Source organism: Pelobates fuscus, chromosome 3 (assembly GCF_036172605.1).
Source record: "Pelobates fuscus isolate aPelFus1 chromosome 3, aPelFus1.pri, whole genome shotgun sequence".
In the NCBI taxonomy this organism is placed as follows: domain Eukaryota; kingdom Metazoa; phylum Chordata; class Amphibia; order Anura; family Pelobatidae; genus Pelobates; species Pelobates fuscus.
In genome coordinates, this window is record NC_086319.1 from 57,840,729 (window position 1) to 57,867,262 (window position 26,534).

Sequence of the window (26,534 nt, forward strand, 5' to 3'; positions counted from 1 at the left end):
AGATCACTTTCCCATTTAAAATCCTTTAATATCTGAAGCAGACTCTTAGAGTCTTTCAAGTACGAGGGGCTTTCCTTAACTACCGGTTGGAGGAGAGTATCGATGTACTTAGATAAATTGGACAGGAGAGATCCCACCCCGGACACTATCGGTCTCCCTGGGGGATTTTGGATGTCCTTGTGCAGTTTTGGTAATATATACAAAACAGGTATTTTAGGGGATTTGATGTTCAAAAAATCATATTCTTTTTTATTTATAATACCCTTTGAAAAACCTTTATCTAGAAGATCAATGAAGTTCTTCTGGATATCTACTTGAGGGTTTTTATTAAGTTTCAGATAGGTTTCTTTATCTCCTAGTTGGCGATAAATTTCTAAGATGTACTTCTCCCTATCCATAACTACCACTCCCCCCCCCTTGTCAGCGGGTTTTATAACTATTTGGGAGTCTTGTTTAAGACTTCTTACAGCAGAGATCTCTGATTTTGTTAGATTTCCTTTTTTGTTCAACTTTATCTTTTTAATGTCATTGATACATGCTCGTTCAAAAACTTTCATGGAGTTAGATTTTAAATGAATTGGAAAAAAGGAAGAGGGAGGTTTTAGATCCGTATGGACAAAATCTCCCAAACTTTGTCCATTTGGGTCTTCTGTAATAGTTTTTTTGTCAAAGAATTTTTTTATACACAGTTTCCTCATAAAGCGGTTGATGTCTGTATAGGCATCAAACTGATCAATGTGGCAGCTGGGCACAAATTTGAAACCCCTTCCCAGTACTTTTATTTGATCTTTACTCAGGGTTTTCTTTGAGAGGTTAAAGATTTTTATCTCCTCATTAGTTTTCCTCTTTGGTCTTTCCAATTTCTTTCCTCTCCTATTTCCCCTTCTTCTACCTCCCTGTATCGTCTTTTGAGAGGGATTGGGGTTCTTATAGATGGGTCCTCCCATCCTTTCTCTAAAAAAGGAATGGTGTTGTCAGTATTTATTTGATTGAGCGGTTCATACCGGTTTGTAATGGGGATCTCTCTTGTTTGTCTTCCTAGTACCCTATGCTCATTATGGGGATATTTTGATCCTTGGCTAAGATGATTAGGTCGATTATCTTTTTCATCGTAGTTATGGGTCCTAAAGTTCTCTCTTTTATCCCGCCCCTGAGTTTTCCCTTGATTGTACGTCCTTTCTTTCTGTTTGGGTCTTGTAACCTCAGTCCATTCTGATCTAATACTTTGTCTCCGTTGGGGTCTATTTAGAGGTTGGTTAGTGGAAAAAGGTTGGATCTTATTTCCCTGGTAGGTTTCATTAAATCTAGGTCTCCCCTTAATGAAATCCTTTGGTTTTTTTCTAATATTATTAGTGGCATAATCATTGGTGTCTCTTTGATATTTTTTCTTTTTATTGGTGATAATCATAGACTCTATTTTATCTAGTCTCCCCATAATTGGATCTGATATAGATTCAAAATCCCTAGTCCCAATATAGGGTTCCAGTTTCATGCGTATTTCCCCAATGATTTTATTGTCTTTATTACTAGTTTTCTCCTTTAAAAAGCTTATCAAAAGGACTTTATGCCAGATTCCAAAATGGTTTTTTGCTGCCAAAAGGACTTTTTCTACTATTTGATTAAGGGAAGAATCCTCCGATCACATGACATGTCTGGACGAATCACGTCGACGCTATGACGTCAGAAAAACCGGAAGACACCCGATCGCCATCTTGGAATCCCGGATGAAGAAAAAAGTGCCGAAAAATTCGAAGAGAACTGGGGGCTCTCAAAGTATTTTTATACTATTAATATAAATGTTTATATAATTTATGATGCCCAGTTAGGATTATAATGTTGGATAATAATGTTTTTAGTAGATTGTATGAATTTGTATTAATTTGACCTTCCCAATATGGCGGAGGCAAGTCGGAAAGACCATATATGGTCCTCCAACCAATCATGTGTTTAGGATTGTTTAATTATTTTATGGGTATAAAACAGAATGAAGTGTAACTTGTGAATTATGCACCTGAGGAAGACCTGTCACGGTCGAAACGCGTTGTGCCTTTACTCTTATTAACTTTTAAACCAGTAAAACCTTTTTTACTTCACTTTACTCTGCTGTTGTCCTTTGTGGGGGAGAAAAAGTGCCTTATCACCAGGAACCAGTGGAGATAGCTTGAATAAGCTTATTATTCACATGCCTTTACAGCCAGAGCCTGCTTCCTAAGGCTCTGCAGATCGTGAGTGACCCATTACCTTTGTTTTCACTCTGCTTAAAAAGTGTAACAGTATTATACTATGTTTTTTTCTTGAATTCTAGGTTCAAATCAGGATTCATTGAATATAAGTATAATCTGTTTATTATCTATTTTCTGTTGCACCTCCCAAAATCCAATTTGCTATAAGCTGTAAGCATTATTTTTTGTAAATCGTATATACTTGTGTATAAGTTGAGAACTTTTAGTCGTAAACTTCATTTCAAAACACAGAGTCGATTTATCCACGGGTCAGTGCTAGTTTTGTACATTGAATGTGGGGCAATGTCGACTCCCGAACGCCGTTATACTAACTGGTCGGCAAGTCGAACGGGCATGGGTACAAGTTTCAGCGGGGTTCGCAGGCTTGCACCGCTGCCTGCGTTCGGGAGACAAGTTTGTTTGAACATGTGCGTTCGTATATGTGCGTCAGAACATATTTCACAATTGCTGGTCAAAAAACTGCATTCGACTTATAGACGAATATATACAGTAATTATCTGGAGTATGAATAACTAAAGATGTGCTGTATTAAAGGGACAGTGTGTTCCAAACAGTCTGCTGTACCTTTAAATGAAATGTTTTTTTTGTCATATCCTACATGGTCAAAATTATAAGTATAAGTTCCGACTCTTACTACAATGATGGAGTGTAAGTCCATTGATTGCTCCCTAGCCTTCCTACCTTTTTCCGTCCTGCTAAGATGGTAACTATAGAGCAGTCCAAACTACTTCTTTTTTTTTTTTCTCTAAACCATTTATTTTATTACCTGATAGTTTGATGGTCTAGTTGACAATATGGTGTCAGATATAAAGGTTGGGTAAGTGGGGACTAAATGTTCCAAAGTGGAAGATAAATTATTGTGGTACTAAGTTCTTTCTACACTGAGGTGTGGTAGAAAAGAGAAATCATTAATTTAAAAAAAGGTGTGATTCCAGTGAGACAAAGGACTTATTTATTAATTTTTTCTTTCTCGTTCAAGAAATGTTTTTATTCACATCAGTTTGCATACATTAGCAGTAGGAAATATGGACATGTTTCAGTATAGGCTGGTGTACAATATTATTGCAGTATTACGGTGCAGTAAAGTTAGTCGTGGTTGCAATAATGTAATTACAGAACTGAAAAACAACGCATCAATAAAAGTACACTATGGGGATCGTATCTATTTGCATACGTTTGTAGTTAGGAGTGTGAACGTATTGCAGTAAAATATGGCATCCGATAACATTGCAGCAGAATATTGCATGAAGGTTGGACACATTTACAGAGATGTGCTCAATGAACTCAAAAATAATGAATAAATAAAATATGTAGGACTATCAGTGGTAACTTCAGGTATATGCATTAATACTAGTTTAAATACATTAAAATTATGAACACATACCTCGTAGACTTAACTAATAATTGGTACGGAATTGTGTGGGATTTGGTATGTAAGAAATCTCATGGTTGCAACAGTGCCTCAGGCCCATCTGCTATCCAAATTATATAGGCTTGGGAAGAAAATCCTATTACGAGGGCTCAATGCAGCGTAATAAGTCATATATGTGAAATTTCAAGTTAGCCTTGGAAGCGTGTATCAGTACACAGTGTATTGCTTATGTATGTCTGGTTGCTCATTTTCTTTGCTCTATCCTATATCTTGTGTGTTGTTTCTAAAATAAAAAGGGTGTAATACTTAGAACTAAATCAATATACAGGGTTACATCTGTGAACATTGTGCCTTAACGTGCGAGAAGAAGGAAACAGCGCATGGGCAGCTTGTATGTTAGTCGCCACCTGGGAGCCAATGGTTGCTGGTGATTTGTCAGTGTGAAAAAAGCGGTGTCATTAACTAGGCTGTATGATCCACCCCATTCTGCTGCTGGGGTTATGGATCCACAGCTTATACTATGTGTGGCGTGTATATCTCCTGCTAGTGGCCTGGACAGCCATAATGCGACAAAATAAAAGGGAAAAAGAAAAAGGGTGAAGGGTGCCCCCAAGAGTGTGGAGGGGTCTGTGGAATAGGGCCCAATGTGAAGATCCATAGTTAGGTCCTCTTGTGAACCCCAGGGATCTTGGTCCAAGCACGTGCGGCCAGGTTATATATATTAAAAGAAGAGAAAATAAATAAATAATTTAGAAAATAAAATAAGAATGTCTACCTTAGGTGGGAGCTGTCCCTGTCTGAGAATGTGTCTCGTGCCTCCCCTCATGCCCCTGTTCCCGCGTAAGAATGAGGAGTAGTGTGAAGTCTGTAGGGCCATACCCAATGCACCAACAACAGGCACCCGTGGGTACCGACATATGCACTAACACCCGACTCCAGGTAAAGCCCCCCACCATGAGCTACTCGGTACAGCGGGCACTCGAGGGACCCCCATCTCCTAGAGTCCACCAACCGGACGGCTTCTGCACCTCCACTGTCCTGGTAGAGACTCTATAAATCAAACATAGTGCCTCCGTGGACCCCCTCTATTGCCGGCCACTTCTCACTGATCCGCCGCAGTCCCCCCACATTCCAGCCCGGCCGGGGTCACAGCAACGGGGAGCAACACCCTCCAGGCTTCCGGATCTCCTAGAGGTTGAGGTCACTGCTGTCTGACCCAAGACAGCCCGGTACTCATGATGCTACTGCTTGTAATACGTGGGCAGTTTCCTGGGTGAGTGTGTTGAGTCGTTTTATGTGCTCCTTGGTAAGGCAAGAAGGGAGTTTTCGCAGTGTTGCCTCCCATGCTGTGGCTGGGTACATACGGGCAGAGCTGCATCCAACGTCCCGCAACTGCAGGCTGAGAACCATAAACTTATGCATGGAAACTTGCAGTTTAAATCAGGAAACAAGTGACCGGGATAACCCCCCCGGACCAGGGGGGTTGTGGGACTGCAGTGTGGTCTCTCCGGTCGCCTTTTGCACATTGGGAAAGACGGGCACTTCCATATCGTGATTGTTCACGGAGCATGTGCAGAGTAGGCAAGTAGGCCCGAGCCTTCAGATTCCTCACGTTTGTGGGTTCTGCAGCCGCCGACTGGTCTCCTTGTAATGCTGGCTAGTTTCTCTATTCAGATATATTATTTTGAGGGGCAGATGGTCGGTTTGTGAGTGGTAAATCAGTGTTTATTTGGGCTCAGGACCGGGGCTGCATGAGGTGGCTTCTTTTCAGCTCAACCTACTTATTGATTTTGAATTATATTTAGGGTAGTTGCATTAGTAATTCATAATAAAAGATCATTCCAATTCATTAGAGGTGATGCATTGACAAATATATATTCATAGTAAAACCTGTTGTTTTGTCAAATATATAGACTAATTAAAAAGATGTATTTACGGTAAGTAGTACATATTTCTTACAATAATGCCTTAGCAGTGGTACATGGAAAATGTCTGCTCCTTGATGTTGGTAGGTCTAGGTTGCACATCTCACACATTCTGTGATATTTTACTTGCATTTTGATTTATATTGCTTGCTTTTATACATATGTTTTATACTCCGTATTATATTTATAAAACAAATTATATTTCGATGAGAGAAGTTAACATAGAAACATAGAATGTGACGGCAGATAAGAACCATTCGGCCCATCTAGTCTGCCCAGTTTTCTAAATACTTTCATTAGTCCCTTATCTTATAGTTAGGATAGCCTTATGCCTATCCCACGCATGCTTAAAATATATATGTAAAATGCTCCAGACACGGCTAGTTCTTCCTTTCTGCTCTGCCATAAACCGTGCAGTTTGCACAAGGACCGATAGAGTACAAAAATATATATTTTAAATTTATTAAAAACTGGCACTTTTATGCAAGCTGTGTATTCAAGTGAGCTTCTTGTGTCTATGGCTGAGTGAGTATTCAGCATTTATTAAACTCCTGGTCACTGATGGCCACATGCACAGGTGAGAAAAATACAGGGCAGTACAGATTCATAAAGGGTTACTTACTAGACTCTGTCAAAGTAAATGAGATAAATGTATAAATATATATATAACCTCCCTGGCAGTAATTCCGAGCTTGGCTCGGGGTCAATTTTCAGTACCAAAAGCGGTAACCCCAAGCCACGCTCGGGATTACACTGTAGTATCCCTTACCTTGTCCCTACGAGCCCCTGGTGTCCTCCCGCAGTGTCTGATGCCGGCATCAGTCTTTCAGGTTCCCTTTCCCTGCGAGCGCCGCCTGGCGGAACCAGGCAGGAAATTAAAAAAAACACATACTATACATTGTAAAGACAATGTACCGCTTTAATAATGAAAAAAATACTGAGATAATCAGACTGCCAGGGAGGTTAAATGTTTTTTATATGTATACATCTACATTTGTACTTTAGTTCACTTTTCTTTTTTTTTTTTTTTTGTACATTGCCCTCTTTTTACTTGAAAGGAATCCTCCAACTTGAAGGCTGAGCTTGACAAGGCACGTGGCTATGTTGCCAAACTCCACAGTTCAATCAAAGAGAAAGAAAAGCTTGAACAAGAACTCAAGAGCAACTTGAAAAAGATCCAGGATTCCTCTGAACAAGATAAAAAACTTCAGAAAACCGAGATCGAAGCATTGACTGCAAAATTGGCACAAAAGGTAACGAGACTGGAGACATAATATGGATTGTTAGACACTGCAGATTGGTTGTGTATTTGTCTCCCATCAGTTTCTTAATATAACCTACACGTTCTCAGGATTCATAAGAAGAAACAACTATAGGTTCACATGTAAATGGTCATAATTTTACAGTTAATAGCGAAGTATTTTGGGGATAATGAGGAAGTTGTATAAAATTGTGTCTGGTGGAAAATGATTCCATTTTTTTTCAGAGTTGTAAGTGAGACTGTCTGCAGGAGCATCCTTGGTTTCTATGGTGGAATCAATGTACTCAACTATGAACTGAACTTTGCAAAACTGCTGCCTTTTATGCATAACTCCAAATGTGCATATAGCTTTAAAAGGTTACACCACCTTCTTTTCAGCTTCTCTTTTTCTTTTTATGCAGTCACTTGTCTCCTCTCACCCCCTTCCTCCTCCATGTTTTTAAAATTAGAAACCTTTAATATAATGTAAAATGTATCTGGAATCCAGCGCTGGCTGCTTCCTGCCTACTTTGATGTCACTCTGGGATGGTGGTGAAAATAGCCAGTGATTTGGACTGTGTGCATGTGCCTACGTTGTACTGGTTACTGTTGCAGCCTGCGTGCAAGACAAGAAGCTTCTCCCTGTGCGTGCCGACGATGGGTGTTTTTTTTTTGCGTGTTTTTTGTTTTTGTTGTTAGGTCACTTGTGTCGGATGTATGACTACGCTCTAATGCAAAATTTACACATTTTTCCATATATTCAGCATTTTAAGCGGAAATACTGCACATACAAAGTGCTTTCACCTTGACAGCTTTAATAAGTGTGCATAATCATATCAATATATCTGTTTAAAATCTATTTTTGTCACCTGATTTTTCGGCGGAAATTGGGCACCTACCTCTCCCAAACCTCACCCAACGGTCGAGGAGAAGATAATGGGCAAGAAAAACAAAAAAACGAGGCCGGATAAAACCCCCCTTAGCCACGATATCGGCGAACTCCTGCGGAACTCACAGAAGGCCTCATGGGAGAAAATGGCGCTGGGGGAAGATGGGTTCTCCGACTCCTCAGGAGACTTCTACCCAGATCTGGGAGACGGCGCATCGATTAACCAGCCCACAGGGCACAAGACCAAAGCCCCTCCATCAGGAGAACCGGTCACAGCAGCCTTGCTGACAAAAATGTTTACGGAACTCAGGCAGGACTTAGCTGCCGACCGAGCAAATTTTAAAGAGGCCATTGAGGGGGCCACCACGAGGCTCACCCACTTGGAGACTAAAGCTAAGTCCCAAGACACACGCCTAAATACCCTGGAACAAAAAATATCAGATCTCCACAAACAACTTGGCACAGCAGCGAAGGTGGAGGCCTTGGAGGACCACAGAAGGAGGAACAATTTAAAGGTTAGAGGGGTACCAGATGACATAGGACTAACCGACCTCCCACACTATGTGAGGCGCCTAATAGCAACACTACTGCAACCCAAACAGGCAAAAAACTTGAAAATAGACGGACTGTTCCGCCTGCCCAGATCGGCGAACGCACCCCCAACCGCCACGGCTGACATTATTGTGAAATTCTAAAACCACCAAGATAATACCGCTGTCCTTGCAGCGACCCGAGGGAAGACCCTTCTATCATTCGAGGACTCTCAATTGCTGTTGTTTCCCGTCCTCACGAGAAGTACACTAAACTGTCGCAAATCGCTTCAACCAAGCCTACAACACCTGAGATCCAACAACATCCAGTACCGCTGGGGAACACCGCGGCTCATTACCTTCACCTTCCAAGGGACTGCCTACCGGGCAAGAAGCCCACGGGAACTTGATACTCACCTTGGCCAGTTGGGCCTGACTGCTCCGCGAACAGAGCCCACGACCACTTCAGGCAGGCTACATCCCGCCTCAGCAAAATAATTCATGCCCAGGTCGTCTCATCGTGCTACACCAGCAGGCAACATGACCTGAGCATACCGCACCAAGCTGACAACTTGTCACCCTCAAGGATGCCACGGATTCCGCCACTAAAATCAGTGACTATATTTACCAAGTTACAAATGTGTTTTATTATTCCTTTTTTGCTTAATGGTTCACATTCTGACATGCCGCACTTGAGATCACAACCCCTAGTAGCTTAAGAACCCAGAGTGGGCCAATGTTTTACCTTGTTTACAGTTTTCTTTAATAATTAAGCAGTCATAGGCAATGCGCCAGCATATAACGCGGCTACAGCCCAGAACGGTTCACTCTAACACTAGCTCCGTTCCCCCCCCCCCCCCTTTATTCTTTATGCTAGATAATATGATACCTCAAGGCTGCAAATCCCCAGAAGGGGCTCTCTCCCCCACTGGAGCGCTCAAGTCTATGAGAGACATAATGTTATTCTTATGGCTATATACTACTCATGTACCCAGAGGGACTTATTTCTGTTGTATTACTATGTTGACTTACATGTTTAAAAAAATCCAAAACCCACTCAGCATGGGACGGAGTACCAGCCATCGCCTATATACCTAGTGATGTATGTGAACTTTAAGGGCGACAGCCCATACACTGTTTTATATTGCAATTTTAACATGCTGAGTGACCAAAATCAAGAATTAAAAAAAATATATATATTTTTGTCTGTAATCATTTACGTTGTTTGGAGAACACTGTTAATACTGTTTACACTATTCATAAAACAACTCATTGGTTAAAGGGACACTGTAGGCAACCAGACCACTTCAGCCCATTAAAGTAGTCTGGGTGCTGTGTCCCTATTGCACTTAGTGCTGCAATGTAAAACATTGCAATTCCAGAGAAACTGCAATGTTTGCATTGCAGCACTAAGTCTGCCTCCAGTGGCTGTCTACCAGACAGCAACTAGAGATGCTTGCTGGATGTTAATGGTCTTTTGATCCGGAAACTGATGCTGGACATCTTCACACATTGCATGAGGACATCCAGCATTGGCTTTTTTCCTATAGGAAAACATTGATTCAATGCTTTCCTATGAGGATGCCTAATGCGTGCACTGCACTCGGCGTGGGACTTCTGAGGAGGCGGAGCCATGATCTAGCGCCAAGGGACATTAACGCTGGGATCAGGTAAATACGTAAATAAAGGGTTTTTAACCCTTTGTTCACCGGGGCGAGGCAGAGGGGAGCTATAGTGCTTTCCGGTTACTATAGTATCCCTTTAACATAAAACTTTATCTTGAAAGCTAGACCAACAAAAAAAGAGAATTTGGACAAGAAAGTGACAGAATTAGTTGTAGTTTACCCTAGCCACTCACCCTTTTAATTTATAAATACCCACTTTTTTAAATCTGACATATCTGGGATTAATATTTTTTGTAATTTTCTTATAATTCATTAAAATGATACTGATTTAGCAGTCAGTATATAATTCAATATGTGAGATGACTATCTGTATTAAAAGTTTCATGTGCTTTGTGAGATTTGTTTTGTTTTTTTGCTTTCAGGTAGAAGAAGAGGGAGTATTACAGCAACAAATAATATCCGTGAACAGTGATCTGGATACGGAGAAGAAAAAGCTTTCTGATCTGGAGAAAGCTAATGGAGCCTTGCAAGAGAAATTCAATTTGTTGCAGTCAGATATGTATGGGAAGGAGTCTGAAGTGTCCGCAATACAGCAGGATCTCAAAGTAAGATTTGGAATTTGTTTTTGTTTACTTGAGTGAAAAGGAAGGATTAGATTGCTCTAGTAGTGAATGTTCTGGCTAGAGGTTTGCATGGAAAGCCTACATTTTGCCATTTAGTTTTCAGTTCACTACAATTTGAAGTTTCGTGGATAACCTATTTTCCGTTCCCAAGAAAGTTAAGAACTCCCATCCATCCAGGTTTGGAATTCAAGTTCCTGTACATTTTACCTCCTTAATCCAGAGGGACAATTAGCAACTCCCGTAGATTTATGAAATATGTAGCCCCAAATCCATCCAGATCAATGCTGGTTTCTGTGTGGCTTTTTAACAGTTCTATATGCGTTACATTTTCATACAGGATGTGCCTTGTGTCTTCTGTTTCATTAAACGTATACTACTAAGCATATACTTGAGTTACATAGAGAGAACATTAAATGAAAGGAGTGTAAATTGTGCAAAAAACAACAACAAAACCCATATTTATTTTCCACTACTGAAGCCAACTCAAACAACTAAGATTGAGGGTTATTTATTGCCTAACTTTTTATTTCTGTAATAAATACATTTTCGTTGGATTACAGTCTGCAGACGAAAAGCTTGTCCTGGCACAAGAAGAGCTAAAGTCTAATAGGAATGAAATAAACAGGCAGAATAACGCGGTCCAGGAACTTACCGCTTTGAAAGCTACCATGGAGCAGGACATAGCTAAAAAAACAAGCCAAGTGAAACAGCAGGAAAAGACCCTGAAAGAATTACAAGAACAGAAGGTATGTTGCGGAGGAACTCTGTCCAATGTTAAGTTTTGGAATGCTACTAAACAACACAGCGTAAACTCTTCACTGTGCTGTCCAAAACAGCATGCTTTCCTAATGCAGGCGCTCTAGTTTACATTCCAGAATGTAATGTATAGTGACAAAAGACTGTGTATTTGGAGGGAAACTTTAATGTTGGGCCAAATGGGAAAAATAATCAACTGTATTCTAATCTCCTAGCTAGTTAAAATCAACGAGCTTAATTTGTTTCAAAGTAAATGAAATAAAAAAAAAATACCCAAAGAATAATAAATGCATGTGGAAAGGAACACGTTCTTGGCTGTTTTATTATTTTATTTTTTTAAATTTCTTTTAACTGTATTTTGTAAAATTGTTAAATATGTGCTCTTTACCCATACATGGTTAAAGTGCAGGAGCGTATCATTGGCTTAAGAATAGAGTACAACGAGTTTGTCATTAATGGTAAATTTTCAGGCTGGACAAAAGTGGTAAGTGGTGTCCCTCAGGGTTCTATTTTGGCACCGCTTCTATTTAACATAAATTATCTTGAAATAGGCATTGAAAGACATATTTTAGTGATGGCAGATGACACAAAACTTTGTAAATAAAATGTGAGCAGGATATTGCTTTGCTACAGAGGGATTTAGATAGATTGGGGGACTGGGCACTAAAATGGGAGATGAAATTTAATGTAGAGAAATGCAAAGTTATGCACTTTGAGGTTAAGAATGCACAAGCAACTTATACCCTAAATGGTAGTGAATTAGGGATAACCACACACGAGAAGGATTTGGGAATTGATATAGACAACAAATTAGGCAGCAATATTCAATGTCCATCTGCAGTTGCTAAGGCCAGTAAGGTTTTGTCATGTATAAATACGGGCATAAATTCTAGGGATGAAAATATAATTTTGCCTCTTTATAAATCGCTGGTAAGACCACACCTTGAATCTGCTGTGCAATGTTGGCCACCTGTTCTAAAAAAGGATATCATGGCACTAGAAAAAGTGCAGAGACGAACTACAAATTGATAAAAGGAATGGAGCACTTAAGTTACGAAGAAAGGTTAAAAGTTTTTAATCTCTTTAGTTTGGAAAAACGGCGCCTCAGAGGGTATATGACATTATACAAATATATTCGGAGCCAGTACAAACCATTATCTGGAAATCTATTCATAAACAGGGCTATACATAAGACATCCTTTAGGCTGGAAGAAAGGAGATTTATTTTAGGCACAGGACTGTTTTTTTTTTTTTTGTTTGTTTTTTTACAGTAAGAGCAATAAGGGTATGGAGTTCTCTGCCTGAAGAGGTGGTCTTATCAGAGTCCATGCAGATGTTTAAACCGCAATTGGATAAATACTTCCAAAAACACAACATACAGTGATATCATTTCTAAGTAGTGGGGTAATAGCTTGTTGATCCAAGGCGATATCTGACTGCCATTTTGGGGTCAAGAAGGAATTTTTTCCTAGTTTGTTGCAAAATTGGAAGGGCTTCAGACTGTTTTTTTTTTTTGCCTTCTTTTGGATCAACAGCAAAAACATATGTGAGGAAGGCTGAACTTGATGGACACAAGTCTCTTTTCAGCTATGTAACTATCTTTAATAGCATAAAAGGATACCATAGGCAGCAAATCAAGCTTACCTTAATGGAGCTGTTTTGGTGTATAGGTCGTGCCCCTGCAGTCTCACTTTTTCAATCCTCTGCCATTTGGGAGTTAAATTACTTTTGTTTCTGTTTATGCTGCACTAGCCACACCTTCCCTGGCCGTGATTGACACAGTCTGCATGAAAAAAAAGGTTTAATTTTTTAATCAGATGTTTACATTTCTTTATTATTTTTATGTCCTGCTCTGTAAGTTGAACTTTAATAAGACACATGAGGCTCCTGCTGGCTCTACATTTAAACTCCTAAATGGCAGATAGTTGAGCATGGGCATGATCTGTACACCTTTGTTAAACTAAAGTTGTTTTGGTGTTTAGAGTGTCCCTTTTAGGCCAGGAGACTGGGCATCTTCTTCCCTATTTAATCCGCTGCAAGACAAAATGCTGGGCAGCCTCTGGACCATAGTAAACTTTCAAGACCATGAGATGGTGTGATTTACTAATCCAAGTTACACTGTGAAGCCAGCTTGTGATTCTGAGTGCTAAGTGCTAGCCATTACGCTATGGAATCATTACTGGCCCTTTATGGTATCACTGTTCTTTATTTCAGGCCTCAACTGAAAAAGAGTTGAATGATGAGAAACTGAGAGCAACTAGTTTAAGTTCTCTGAAGGAAGAACTTGAGAAGGACTTGACCAAGAGGAGAGAGGAACTAAAAAGTTTTAAAGAGGAGTACCAAAAGGTAAAAACTTGTTTTGGTGATTATTTTTTGACCATGTTTCACAGCAATAACCCCTACCTGGCTAAATTCTAGAACATGAATGGTTAACCTTGGCACCCTAAATGTATGTGAATTACATTTCCCTTAAAGTTGGCTGGCTAAATATTATGGAAAATGTAGTTGACACGCAATTGGGGTGCCAAAGATAGCTGTCACTGTCCAGACTGCAGCACCCCAATGCATTGAAACATCTAAGCATATGTGATTTGGCCAACAGAAAACCAGCAATTTTGAAGAAGCAAAACAACTATTGATTCAGCAGAAGTTGGAACTTCAGGGCAAACATGACAATTTAACGTCCACAATTCAGCAGGAGAAGAAAGTTCAGCAGAGTCTAAAAGATGACATGAAAAGAAAGGAGGAGGAATGGAAGAAACAAAGCATCGAGCTCAAAGATAAACTGGTAAGAAAGCTTATGTTTTTATATGTGTTTATTAATGTAAACCATGTTGTCGGGACGTGTATTGGTTGAGTTTTTATATAAGCATGCACCCTCAGATGCAGATTGGGGAGCTTGTGTACTGTGAACAGAAAAGTGGGGGCTATCACCATGGAAACCCAAAAAATCTGCAAGCTCCTTCCGTTGGAGATGACTCCACTTTTTCAGATCTCAACAAGTGTATAAATCTCCTCCACTATAATCTCCATGGTCTTTGGTTAGGAGTGCTTCTAAAAAAATTGAATTAAAGATGGCTGCAACAGTAACCCCAGAAAGCCACTTTAATATGTTATTTACTTAAATGTATGCCTCATTAAATAATGCACACATTGGTAATATTACATCTAAGCTGTAGTTTTAAAAGTAAAATTGATGACTGTTTCTGATAAAAACTTAAAATATAGCTTATTGTTCTCTTCTGTGAACTTGCTGCTTTCATACTGCGTAAGACAAGTGAAGGGGACACACACAGGGGATTGCGATGAAAGAAATATCTGTCCTGTTCCTTAGTTCAGACTACCTTAGTCACTGAGCGGGCATCTTCATTTTAGGGTCTGAAAATGTGTATGTAACTGCTCCGGTAGCAGATACTTATACTGCAGATCTATTGGAAAGCAAACTAAACAACCTCCAGCAGGTGGCAGCCTCCTGGGAAATAACCTGGTTTCTAGCAGACCATTCCAAAACTGAATACATATAGCAGCTTGTATCTCAGAGGATATGTAAAACATTCTCTGTTGACCAACCCTGTACACAGCTATGTGCACTTCCCTAAATCCTATGTAGAGCTGGCTGCTATTTTTGGAGTTACGTGTTTATGCGAATTTTGTTACAAAACTGTAAATCAATACTTCTGATGCTTTTCTTTCTTGGAGATCGATGTATCATTGATAAACCTGTGATCCTATGTTGTTAGAATTGTGCAAATGTAAGTTTAATGATTATCTTAAGTTTTCAAAAAGCATAACCTGCATTTGACCTTAATTGTTGGCAATAAAGAAATTTAATTCTAGATTGGAATCTTGTCTCCAGGTAAATATTATCTCTTCAAGGTGTCTTTTGTAATATTCGACAAATTAAAAACTTTACAAGAGAAGTGTCTGTTGGCCTGGGTGTGTTGGCAAAATTCAAGTTAATTATTAAACGCAAAGAGTTATTTAAGGGATGATTCACAGTCAATGAGGTTTATTCGCAAAACCTGGAGAATTTATATTTATAAGGAATTTCAAATTTAACTCTAAATGACTGGGCTGGAAAAAAATTTCGACTTGATATTTTGCCGTCTTGGATGTTTTTAGTTAAAATGTGCAATTCCTTTGTCAATTCTCCACATTCCAAGATTTAGAGAATAACTCTCCCTATGTATCCCATATTTATTGGATAATGTATTTGATTTTGTCTAACTGAAATAGATTTTCTGTACTTTTCATATTTGTGGTGTCTTTTATAAGCTACATTTAAAAAAAATGTCTACTAATAACTTACTTAAACACTGCACTAGTCAGTACGTACATAAGCAGATTAAAATGTAACTTAAACCTATACATTGTGCAATATATCCTATGTATATATAGGCAGATAATAAGAGTTAGCTGAATAAAACTGTACTGTTAATCTCGTCCTTTGAACACACAAGTCTTTTGGTAGTGTCCTGGAAAGACTGCCATCAGCCAAAGACACTACATTTGGTACACTACAGGAATTCAGGGCATTAGAAAGGCATGCAATTAATCATGGGTAATAAATACCACTGGGTGCGCAATCACACATCAAGGTGGAAAATTAAAGGAATAATAGAAACCAAATAAACAGATAACTGCTTCCAGGAGGATAGAGAGCAGCTGCTATAGAAGTAGTGAGAGACGGTAATCGAATCAGCCTATATCCAGCAAAAAATAAGCACTGCTCTGAAAATAATTGAGACTTGAATCCCACATGTCTGTGCCCCATCGGCCCCCAGTCCTTATGCAGGCCATAACACCAGTCTAACGAGTCCCATCGCTTGCAACGATGTGAACTTGGTCTCGAGGCTCTCTGTCAGGCTGTTTACTAGCCGGATGCATTTTGACTTTCCCCTTATGGGTCTTGGCCCTGGAAGATAGTGGTTTGCTGTAGGGTCGGGCCTCCGGCGCCTAAGTGCTTTCTGAGGCTTCTGTATCAGTTTCTTTACCAGCAGTGCCGTCGTGGAGCTTCTTCCAGCAGGGCCGCGGCCCATGAACATTGCGTCGTGGGTCAGGCTGACCATCAGGAGTAGCATCCAGTCTTTCTATGCGTTGCTGGATTTGGAGCCAGAATTGCGCCCAGATGTTATCAAAGGCCTTTGTGAGGCGTTCCTCATGGGAGCTGGAAGCTTCCCATTGGCGCCCATCTTGGCACGCTGTGTGCAGGGCGGTATCTTCGAGGAAATCACCACAGGTAGCAAAGATGTGTGTCTGCCCTCCAGTGGGGACCGGGATGACCCCCGCCGGTCCAAGTGGGGAGGGGGGTAGGAGCACGATGGGTCCTCTGTTTTGACCCATGAATCCGGAGAGCAGCCGTCCCTTTCCCACCCTAGTCTTATGCAGACATATCCAAACATACAGCTACCGGTAGTTTATACCTCTGGATATCGCTAATGTGGACGTTTCCATACTAATATTAGTTCTGCCTCTACTTTGATATTAGTCATTGACTGAGAGTGGTAGTTTATGCCTCAGCTCTTTTTGAGTAAATAGCTCTGTATGCCTCACTTTTCCTGCATAACGAGGACTCCTTAATGAACACTTCAAGCACCATAACAACTACAACCAACTCTCTGTAGTGGTTGTAGTGCCAGAATTGCCCTGGTAATTCCGTGGTAAGATGTAAAGCAACTGGGTTCTGCCAGTCCCCTGTACGGCATCTGGTCTTCTACTGTAGGATTGCTCTACAGAACAACGCCTGAGAGCTGCATTGACTGTACTTTGGCCATCAGACACATTCTGCTGGAGAAGACCAGATGTGGAGTGGGCATTTGATACAACTTAGGTACGTTGTAAGAAAATGCTAAAACAGATTCACATGTTACCATGGCATGGAATGGCATGAAAGGCATGAAAGATCTCTCTTAAGGTGTGCAAGATTTATCCTTTTCCCTTTATGCTCATATCTAATAGGGAACGGTCAATTCTCATTTTAAACCTGTCCGCCAGTCGTGAATTTATCCTATTATATTTGTGTACATTCTTCTTTTCTTTTTTTTTTTAAACAGCATTTGGTCTCTAGTTATAAATGACCTGCATCCTTTTATGTGTTTTATGTATCAAGATAACAGAAGCAAAAGAAAAAGAAGAGCAAAAAAAGACATCTGAGGAGAATGAGTCCAAACTAAACATGCAGATCACTGCGTTGAATGAGAACATTGCGACACTCAAGAAGGAGTGGCAGAGCAGCCAGCGCCGCGTCGGTGAGCTGGAGAAGCAGACGGATGAGCTGAGGGGAGAGATTGCAGTGCTAGAGGCAACTGTCCAGAATAACCAAGACGAAAGACGTGCCCTTCTAGAAAGGTAGATTTCTGTCTTGAAAATGTTTTGCAGACTTTGATATTAACGTCCACCTGGTCTTTAATCATTTACCTACACATACAATTCTAAAACAAACAAACTAAAAACTCCCTTTGAGACCTGTTTTCATATGGATTGAGTATTCATGGGTCTTAGACCTGTTTTACATCTAATTAAAACGTGTTTGACTACAATCCAAACCTATGCTCGCAAATCCAGGCTATGAATTTTATAAAAAAATTAACCTTTTGCTCTTACCCTTTTAATTGTCTTTCAGGTATCTTAAAAGCGAGGGAGAAATTGAAAAACTTCAAGCCAAAGTAGTAGAGTTAAGGAAGAAAGTAGACGAAACGTCGTATGCCATGGAGGAGCTGGGCAGAGAAAACCAGTCTCTACAGGTAGTGTGTGACAAAACATTGACTTTATATATGTATAGTAAGCAATAGCCTGCCTACCCCCATCAGTCTCACCCCTAGTCTTCAATCATTAAGAAGTGCCTTTAAAACCCTCTCTTTAGGAAAGCTTATGGCCTCCCAGAGTCACCTCTACCTCACATACCTGTCTCTTGCTCTCTCCTAAAGGGCATCACTTTACTCTCTCCTCCAGCTCTACTTCACTCCCACCTTATTTGATTTCCTGTCCTAATGTGTTTTATACCCCATCTCATATATACTGTAAGCTCATTTGAGCAGGGTCCTCTTCAACCTATTGTTCCTGTAAGTTTTCTTATAATTGTTCTATTTATAGTTAAATTCCCCCTCCTTATAATACTGTAAAAGGCTACGGAATCTGTTGGCGCTATATAAATGATGATAATAATAATAATATTCCTCATAAATAACTGACAATAAAAACAGGCACAGTTTATTTACATTTCAGTGGCTAGGCCTTAAAGTCTAAGGAGCTTACAACCATAATTGTATAAATATTTCATAAAGTTTATTTTAAAAAAAGGTTTTAACTTTATCAATCACAAAATTGCCAGTCAGTCTTAGATGACCTGAACGCCTTTTATTTAAAAAACATTTGCCATCATATCCTTACTCAGAACATGACCCAGAGGATGACATGTGCCCCAATGCTTTAAAACACTACGACAAATAATTAGAAAGAAAGACATTAATAAAAGGGGAGGTAGTGGTTCTTCGTGCTGCTCCTGCCTTTGTAACAGCTGACATTACTACACTTGCTCTACTGAAATTTATTCTTGCCTAGCTTCACGTTCTTCTCTTGCTCGCAGCCTGCATCAAATCCTCAGCCAGCTCTTGTCACCTCTTCTGCCCAGCTACCTGTCTAACACTGCCCAACAACATAACAAGGGGTCATGAACTTTTCCTATCTGTCCTTGTTCCACACAACAAGGAAAGATTAACCCTTTTATACCACCATACATATATACCACAGTGCTTAATGCCTGTGCATTGATTTTTAATACAGCACCATGCACTAACTGATCCTATCACGTGTATGTAGTAGAAGATCACATGCAGTGACACATACTCAAACATCCCAACTTGCACACATTTCTGGGAGGTTGCCTCAACAGCTACGGCGCCACCCGACCCCATGCGCCACCCTCTCCCCACACGGACACACAGCCCACAAACATGTATGGACACCTTGACACAGAGATACATGCACTGGCACATACACACTGACACACAGATACACGCATTGAAACACACTCACACTGACACACAGATACACGCATTGAAACACACACTCACACTGACACATACATTCAGATACACACACACACTGACACATACATTCAGATACACACCGTGGCACGTACGCTCAGACACACACCCTGGCACGTACGCTCAGACACACACCCTGGCACGTACGCTCAGGCACACACCCTGGAACGTACTCTCAGGCACACACCCTGGCACGTACGCTCAGACACACACCCTGGAACGTACGCTCAGACAGACACCCTGGAACGTACGCTCAGACAGACACCCTGGCACGTACGCTCAGACAGACACCCTGGCACGTACGCTCAGACAGACACCCTGGCACGTGCGCTCAGACAGACACCCTGGCACGTGCGCTCAGACAGACACCCTGGCACGTGCGCTCAGACAGACACCCTGGCACGTGCGCTCAGACAGACACCCTGGCACGTGCGCTCAGACAGACACCCCGGCACGTGCGCTCAGACAGACACACCCCGGCACGTGCGCTCAGACACACACACCCCGGCACGTGCGCTCAGACACACACACCCCGGCACGTGCGCTCAGACACACACACCCCGGCACGTGCGCTCAGACACACACACCCTGGCACGTGCGCTCAGACACACACACCCTGGCACGTGCGCTCAGACACACACACCCTGGCACGTGCGCTCAGACACACACACCCTGGCACGTGCGCTCAGACACACACACCCTGGCACGTGCGCTCAGACACACACACCCTGGCACGTGCGCTCAGACACACACACCCTGGCACGTGCGCTCAGACACACACACCCTGGCACGTGCGCTCAGACACACACACCCTGGCACGTGCGCTCAGACACACACACCCTGGCACGTGCGCTCAGACACACACACCCTGGCACGTGCGCTCAGACACACACACCCTGGCACGTGCGCTCAGACACACACACCCTGGCACGTGCGCTCAGACACACACACCCTGGCACGTGCGCTCAGACACACACACCCTGGCACGTGCGCTCAGACACACACACCCTGGCACGTGCGCTCAGACACACACACCCTGGCACGTGCGCTCAGACACACACACCCTGGCACGTGCGCTCAGACACACACACCCTGGAACGTGCGCTCAGACACACACACCCTGGCACGTGCGCTCAGACACACACACCCTGGCACGTGCGCTCAGACACACACACACCCTGGCACGTGCGCTCAGACACACACACACCCTGGCACGTGCGCTCAGACACACACACACACCCTGGCACGTGCGCTCAGACACACACACACACCCTGGCACGTGCGCTCAGACACACACACACACCCTGGCACGTGCGCTCAGACACACACACACACCCTGGCACGTGCGCTCAGACACACACACACACCCTGGCACGTGCGCTCAGACACACACACACACCCTGGCACGTGCGCTCAGACACACACACACACCCTGGCACGTGCGCTCAGACACACACACACACCCTGGCACGTGCGCTCAGACACACACACACACCCTGGCACGTGCGCTCAGACACACACACACACCCTGGCACGTGCGCTCAGACACACACACACACCCTGGCACGTGCGCTCAGACACACACACACACCCTGGCACGTGCGCTCAGACACACACACACACCCTGGCACGTGCGCTCAGACACACACACACACCCTGGCACGTGCGCTCAGACACACACACACACCCTGGCACGTGCGCTCAGACACACACACACACCCTGGCACGTGCGCTCAGACACACACACACACCCTGGCACGTGCGCTCAGACACACACACACACCCTGGCACGTGCGCTCAGACACACACACACACCCTGGCACGTGCGCTCAGACACACACACACACCCTGGCACGTGCGCTCAGACACACACACACACCCTGGCACGTGCGCTCAGACACACACACACACCCTGGCACGTGCGCTCAGACACACACACACACCCTGGCACGTGCGCTCAGACACACACACACACCCTGGCACGTGCGCTCAGACACACACACACACCCTGGCACGTGCGCTCAGACACACACACACACCCTGGCACGTGCGCTCAGACACACACACACACCCTGGCACGTGCGCTCAGACACACACACACACCCTGGCACGTGCGCTCAGACACACACACACACCCTGGCACGTGCGCTCAGACACACACACACACCCTGGCACGTGCGCTCAGACACACACACACACCCTGGCACGTGCGCTCAGACACACACACACACCCTGGCACGTGCGCTCAGACACACACACACACCCTGGCACGTGCGCTCAGACACACACACACACCCTGGCACGTGCGCTCAGACACACACACACACCCTGGCACGTGCGCTCAGACACACACACACACCCTGGCACGTGCGCTCAGACACACACACACACCCTGGCACGTGCGCTCAGACACACACACACACCCTGGCACGTGCGCTCAGACACACACACACACCCTGGCACGTGCGCTCAGACACACACACACACCCTGGCACGTGCGCTCAGACACACACACACACCCTGGCACGTGCGCTCAGACACACACACACACCCTGGCACGTGCGCTCAGACACACACACACACCCTGGCACGTGCGCTCAGACACACACACACACCCTGGCACGTGCGCTCAGACACACACACACACCCTGGCACGTGCGCTCAGACACACACACACACCCTGGCACGTGCGCTCAGACACACACACACACCCTGGCACGTGCGCTCAGACACACACACACACCCTGGCACGTGCGCTCAGACACACACACACACCCTGGCACGTGCGCTCAGACACACACACACACCCTGGCACGTGCGCTCAGACACACACACACACCCTGGCACGTGCGCTCAGACACACACACACACCCTGGCACGTGCGCTCAGACACACACACACACCCTGGCACGTGCGCTCAGACACACACACACACCCTGGCACGTGCGCTCAGACACACACACACACCCTGGCACGTGCGCTCAGACACACACACACACCCTGGCACGTGCGCTCAGACACACACACACACCCTGGCACGTGCGCTCAGACACACACACACACCCTGGCACGTGCGCTCAGACACACACACACACTGACACAAACACTCAGACACACACACACACTGACACAAACACTCAGACACACACACACACTGACACAAACACTCAGATATACACACACACTGACACAAACACTCAGATATACACACACACTGACACAAACACTCAGATACACTCTTGGTCCTGGCTAAGGCTGATTAGAGTGAGTATGCAGTAGCAGTTCACTCCAGGCTCTCTTGTGCAGCTCTCTGTGAAGCAGGGAGGAAGTGACATGCTGTCCTCACTTCCTCAATGCCGGCTGATACAATGGTCGGCTCTTAAGGGCCGGTCCTGCTTAGTGAGTATGAGGGAAGGGGGCACAAATCATGTATAATTTCCTGGGAATCAAGACACACAATCTGATATACATTGTATGTCTGATTGTGTGCGTGATTTCCGGGATATTATACATGATATGAGGGTGTCAGGGAGCCGCATGCACAAAGAGGGAGTCTCTCGGAATTACCAGGAGACTTGGGATGTCTGCATACTTTTTTATTATAATAGCAGCACTTAAAAACAAAGAACAATTCCCGAAATGTCATCTCTGGCCAAAGATCCATAGCAAGGCATATTTACTCTAAAGATTGCAGATGCCCTGCTGTTGACAGGACACTGTTCCAGCAAAACAGCACTTTTATTAAGTGTATTGTGAAAACTATGAAGACAGACATGGTAGATGAATCCATCTGGTAGAGCTTACTGCAAAAAAACTAAAACAAATGCTAATAACCTATAAGATGGCAGCAGTGGTGTGTTTTTCATCTTAAAAGTCCTGTTATGGTGCCAACATTTAAAGTTAAAATTTGTGGTGAGAAGCGATACGTTTGAGATTTACTTAAAAAATGCTGTAAAACATTCTGTGCTTTGCAGATTAAACACAGTCAGGCACTTAATCGGAAATGGACCGAGGATCATGAAGTTCAAAATTGTATGGAATGTGGGAAAGGGTTTTCTGTAACAATTAGAAGGGTAAGTATGAAAATGTCTGACTGTGTGTTTTCTAGTCCTAATCCATAATATTTGGACAAGAAGAAGAAACTGGTTTTGGAAATGGAAAGAAAAAAACATAGCACCATGTGTTTCTCTCACTTTTTCTTTGCCTGTTGTGGTTTTCTAACGGTACCAGGTAAAGTATTAACTAGGCAGTTGCAAACGTTAAGCTGGAAAATCTCTCCAGCTCAGCTGATTTTCATATTTTGGCTGAAAGTTTGCAGTAATTTGGGCAATTCTTACGATTTCCTAATTATTCCATCTTTCTCTATGTCCTCTTTGTACTATCTCTTTCATCTCTTTATGTTTGTTCCTGCGTGTTTTTCTTTTTTTTTCTCTCTCATAACTTTCTTTCACCGCTGTGTGCTTTGGGGTCTACGTGTGCATCTGATCCACTACACACAGCCAGTGCTGCTAATTGCTTCAAATTTATTAATAGAGGGTCCGTGTGATGCAAACACAGCTGCCAGAATAAAAGGATTACATCGGACTCATCTAACACAAAAATCCATCATGTCACTTTCAATAAAATGTTTGCAAAGAACCAAGTGCTTCATTAGAGAGGCATAATCAAGACTTTAATAAGGCACCCATATTTTTTTTTTTTTTTTTTTTTAGATATTTCATTTTTATAGTTCTAGTGAGTTTGCTCATGGTCCCAAAGATCACAACTGTTCTAATTGTGTTCCTGTTTTTCTGTCTGCCTTTGAAATTGTATTTCTTTTGGCAGAGGTGAACAATAAGCAGATATAGGCATTCGGTAAAAAGAAACACAGACTTGAGAACAGAGCACAGTGATATACAGTAGTTTAGGACATAAAGTTTAGAATTTGTTGAGAAGATGTGCATTGTATGTATTTTAGTTTGACACATTGAGTTTAGTTTAAGTTTTGTCTATTTCCACATTGAACCTTCATACAAAAATATACCATGCGATACCTCCAACTAAAATGTGTTTTTCAGTGACAGTTTTTCTAGAGCCCTTACCGCAGTAATATTGTGGTACTATTATTGATCTCTCTTATATATACAGTGTGCTATAGAAGATGCTAGCAGACACATAGGAAAAATTATATTCGTTGACAATTTCAACTTGGGTTTCTAAACCAGAAATGGTTCAATGTAGAAATTGAGCTTTTTGTAGAATTACAAATTCCGTAATGCTCTCCTTTTCTGTTGTGATGAATTTATAATGCACTTAATGCAATTGCTCACTCTTGCTTCAAAGGAACTTTGCATTATTGCAGAGTTAATGGTGCTGAGAGCAGCCCAAGCCTAACTCAGTGTCTGAGAGTGGCTTAGACACACTTCCTTCTATTTTTTTTTTCCTATTGTGAGAATGCTGTGCTGATACCAAAACAAAAGATCATCATTTTAGAATTCATTTCTAGTTATCTTATTTGATGACTGGAACTGCTATTTTGGGGTAAATTATGTATCCTATAACCCTCTGCTGGACAAATGATTGAGATCTCAGTCCCCATAATTCACTGTGAGATGCTCGTGATCGGGTCATCTCATTCCGGTTTGGGAAGGGCTTGCCTCTAACTGCAGACAGACTGTAAGCAGTGCACGGTGGAACTCGTTCAAGGTATGTAATTGTATGTCACCAGTGATGTCTAAATGCAAGTTGATTGCTTAAATGGATGAAAGAGTTAACGTTTAGTGGCTCTTTGAATATATGATATTGGTCCATGAATTGCAACTTCTGCTTTTACATCTCACTATGCTTCACACTAGGATATAAACTGATCAGCCACAACATTATAACCACTGCTAGTTTAATTTAATATCATTGATTACATTGTTACAATGGCACCTGTCATGGGGTGGAATATATTAGACAGCAAGTGAGCAGTCCTTCTTGAATTTGATGCATCAGAGCTGTTTTAGCAACACGAGGGGGTCCCATTTGAGATTAGGCAGGTGGTTTTAATGTTGTGGCTGATCAGTGTATGCGTATGGAAGGAAAGTAAGCAGTAGTGAACATTTGTATCTAAAATGTGTGGAAACCGTTTCTTCATTTACTTAATGGAACACTATAGCTTTAGAAATACAGACATGTATTCCTTACTCAGTAGTGCTCTGCTAGTTTAGATTTTTTTTTTTTTTTTTTTAATTCTTTATTTATTACAAGGTGTCAATATCACAAGCAACAATAACAATATTTAACATAAACCCATGTGAGTACATCCAGGCATGTATATAGATATATAATTTGCGTAAAAGTACAGTAACAAGATATACACGGCAGGGTACATAGGAGTTGACGCTTGCACAACCGCCACGAATGACCACACTGGTTCAAGGTGCTCCACCTATATTTTTGAGAAATATAAAATAGAGAAAAAAGAAAGAAGGAGATAGATTCGACTGGTCCCATCGTATGATTCGTGTTAACCGGAACAACATGGTCACGGCTCATGTTGAGCCACGTTTTACGCAGGTATAACTCCCTATTCTGCCCCTTAGCCGAAGGTAGTCTAGGTGGAGATTTCGTCTAACCATGTTAATTCCCAAGCATTGGGAGCTCCCTGAAAACAGGGTGAATAATGTAGCGACAGATATTGAGGGATAGCGGAACCAGTCAAAGTCCAAGAGGGAAAAAGAATGATAGAGATAGGAAGTAACCTGAGAGACAATAAAATAGGGGAACAATCTAAGGATGAGTCTAGGTGGGGGAGAGGGGGGGGGGGGGGGGGGACGTTAGGACCCTTCAAGTCAGTTAAATATCAGTACCCAAGATCCTTGTGATGCATCCTATTTTGACGATAAGAAGGTGCGTGACTTCCATGGAACCATGTACAGCTTGCATATCTCCCGGTGGGAACCTGAAAGTCCCGCCGCTGGAGATAAGCATGGAGTGGGGTAACAGGTGCGGACATTCTAGGAGAGGTGGGGGAATGGGGGGATGAGCCCTCCCCCCCACCCCTAATCGCCCACTCCACTATCTATCCATGGCGCCCAGACCCTTTCAAACTTTGAGAGCGTGCCTCTAACCTTAGCCGTCAATTTGTCCATAAGAAACGTATCCTTAACCTTTTGCAGGACAATATTAATTGGGGGAGTAACACTTTGTAGCCACATTTGCGCCAGGGCTCTTCTAGCAGCCAGATTTACTTTATGGATCAATAACTGTTCCGTTCTGGACCAGCCTTCCAGAGGTCTGGCCAGAAGGAAAACCCATGGGTC

General features: G+C 42.7%; 1 protein-coding gene across 1 annotated transcript in view; it reads left to right on the forward strand.

Annotated features, from left to right (window-relative positions):
* EEA1 (early endosome antigen 1) overlaps positions 1–26,534 on the forward strand; it is a 113,575-nt gene that overhangs the window by 79,853 nt on the left and 7,188 nt on the right. Inside the window, exons 21-28 of the mRNA XM_063447099.1 lie at positions 6,599–6,793; positions 10,247–10,429; positions 11,008–11,193; positions 13,418–13,549; positions 13,806–13,991; positions 17,313–17,551; positions 17,826–17,946; positions 23,223–23,321. Coding sequence (XP_063303169.1) covers positions 6,599–6,793; positions 10,247–10,429; positions 11,008–11,193; positions 13,418–13,549; positions 13,806–13,991; positions 17,313–17,551; positions 17,826–17,946; positions 23,223–23,321 — 1,341 coding nt within the window. The remainder of the gene's footprint in view (positions 1–6,598; positions 6,794–10,246; positions 10,430–11,007; positions 11,194–13,417; positions 13,550–13,805; positions 13,992–17,312; positions 17,552–17,825; positions 17,947–23,222; positions 23,322–26,534) is intronic.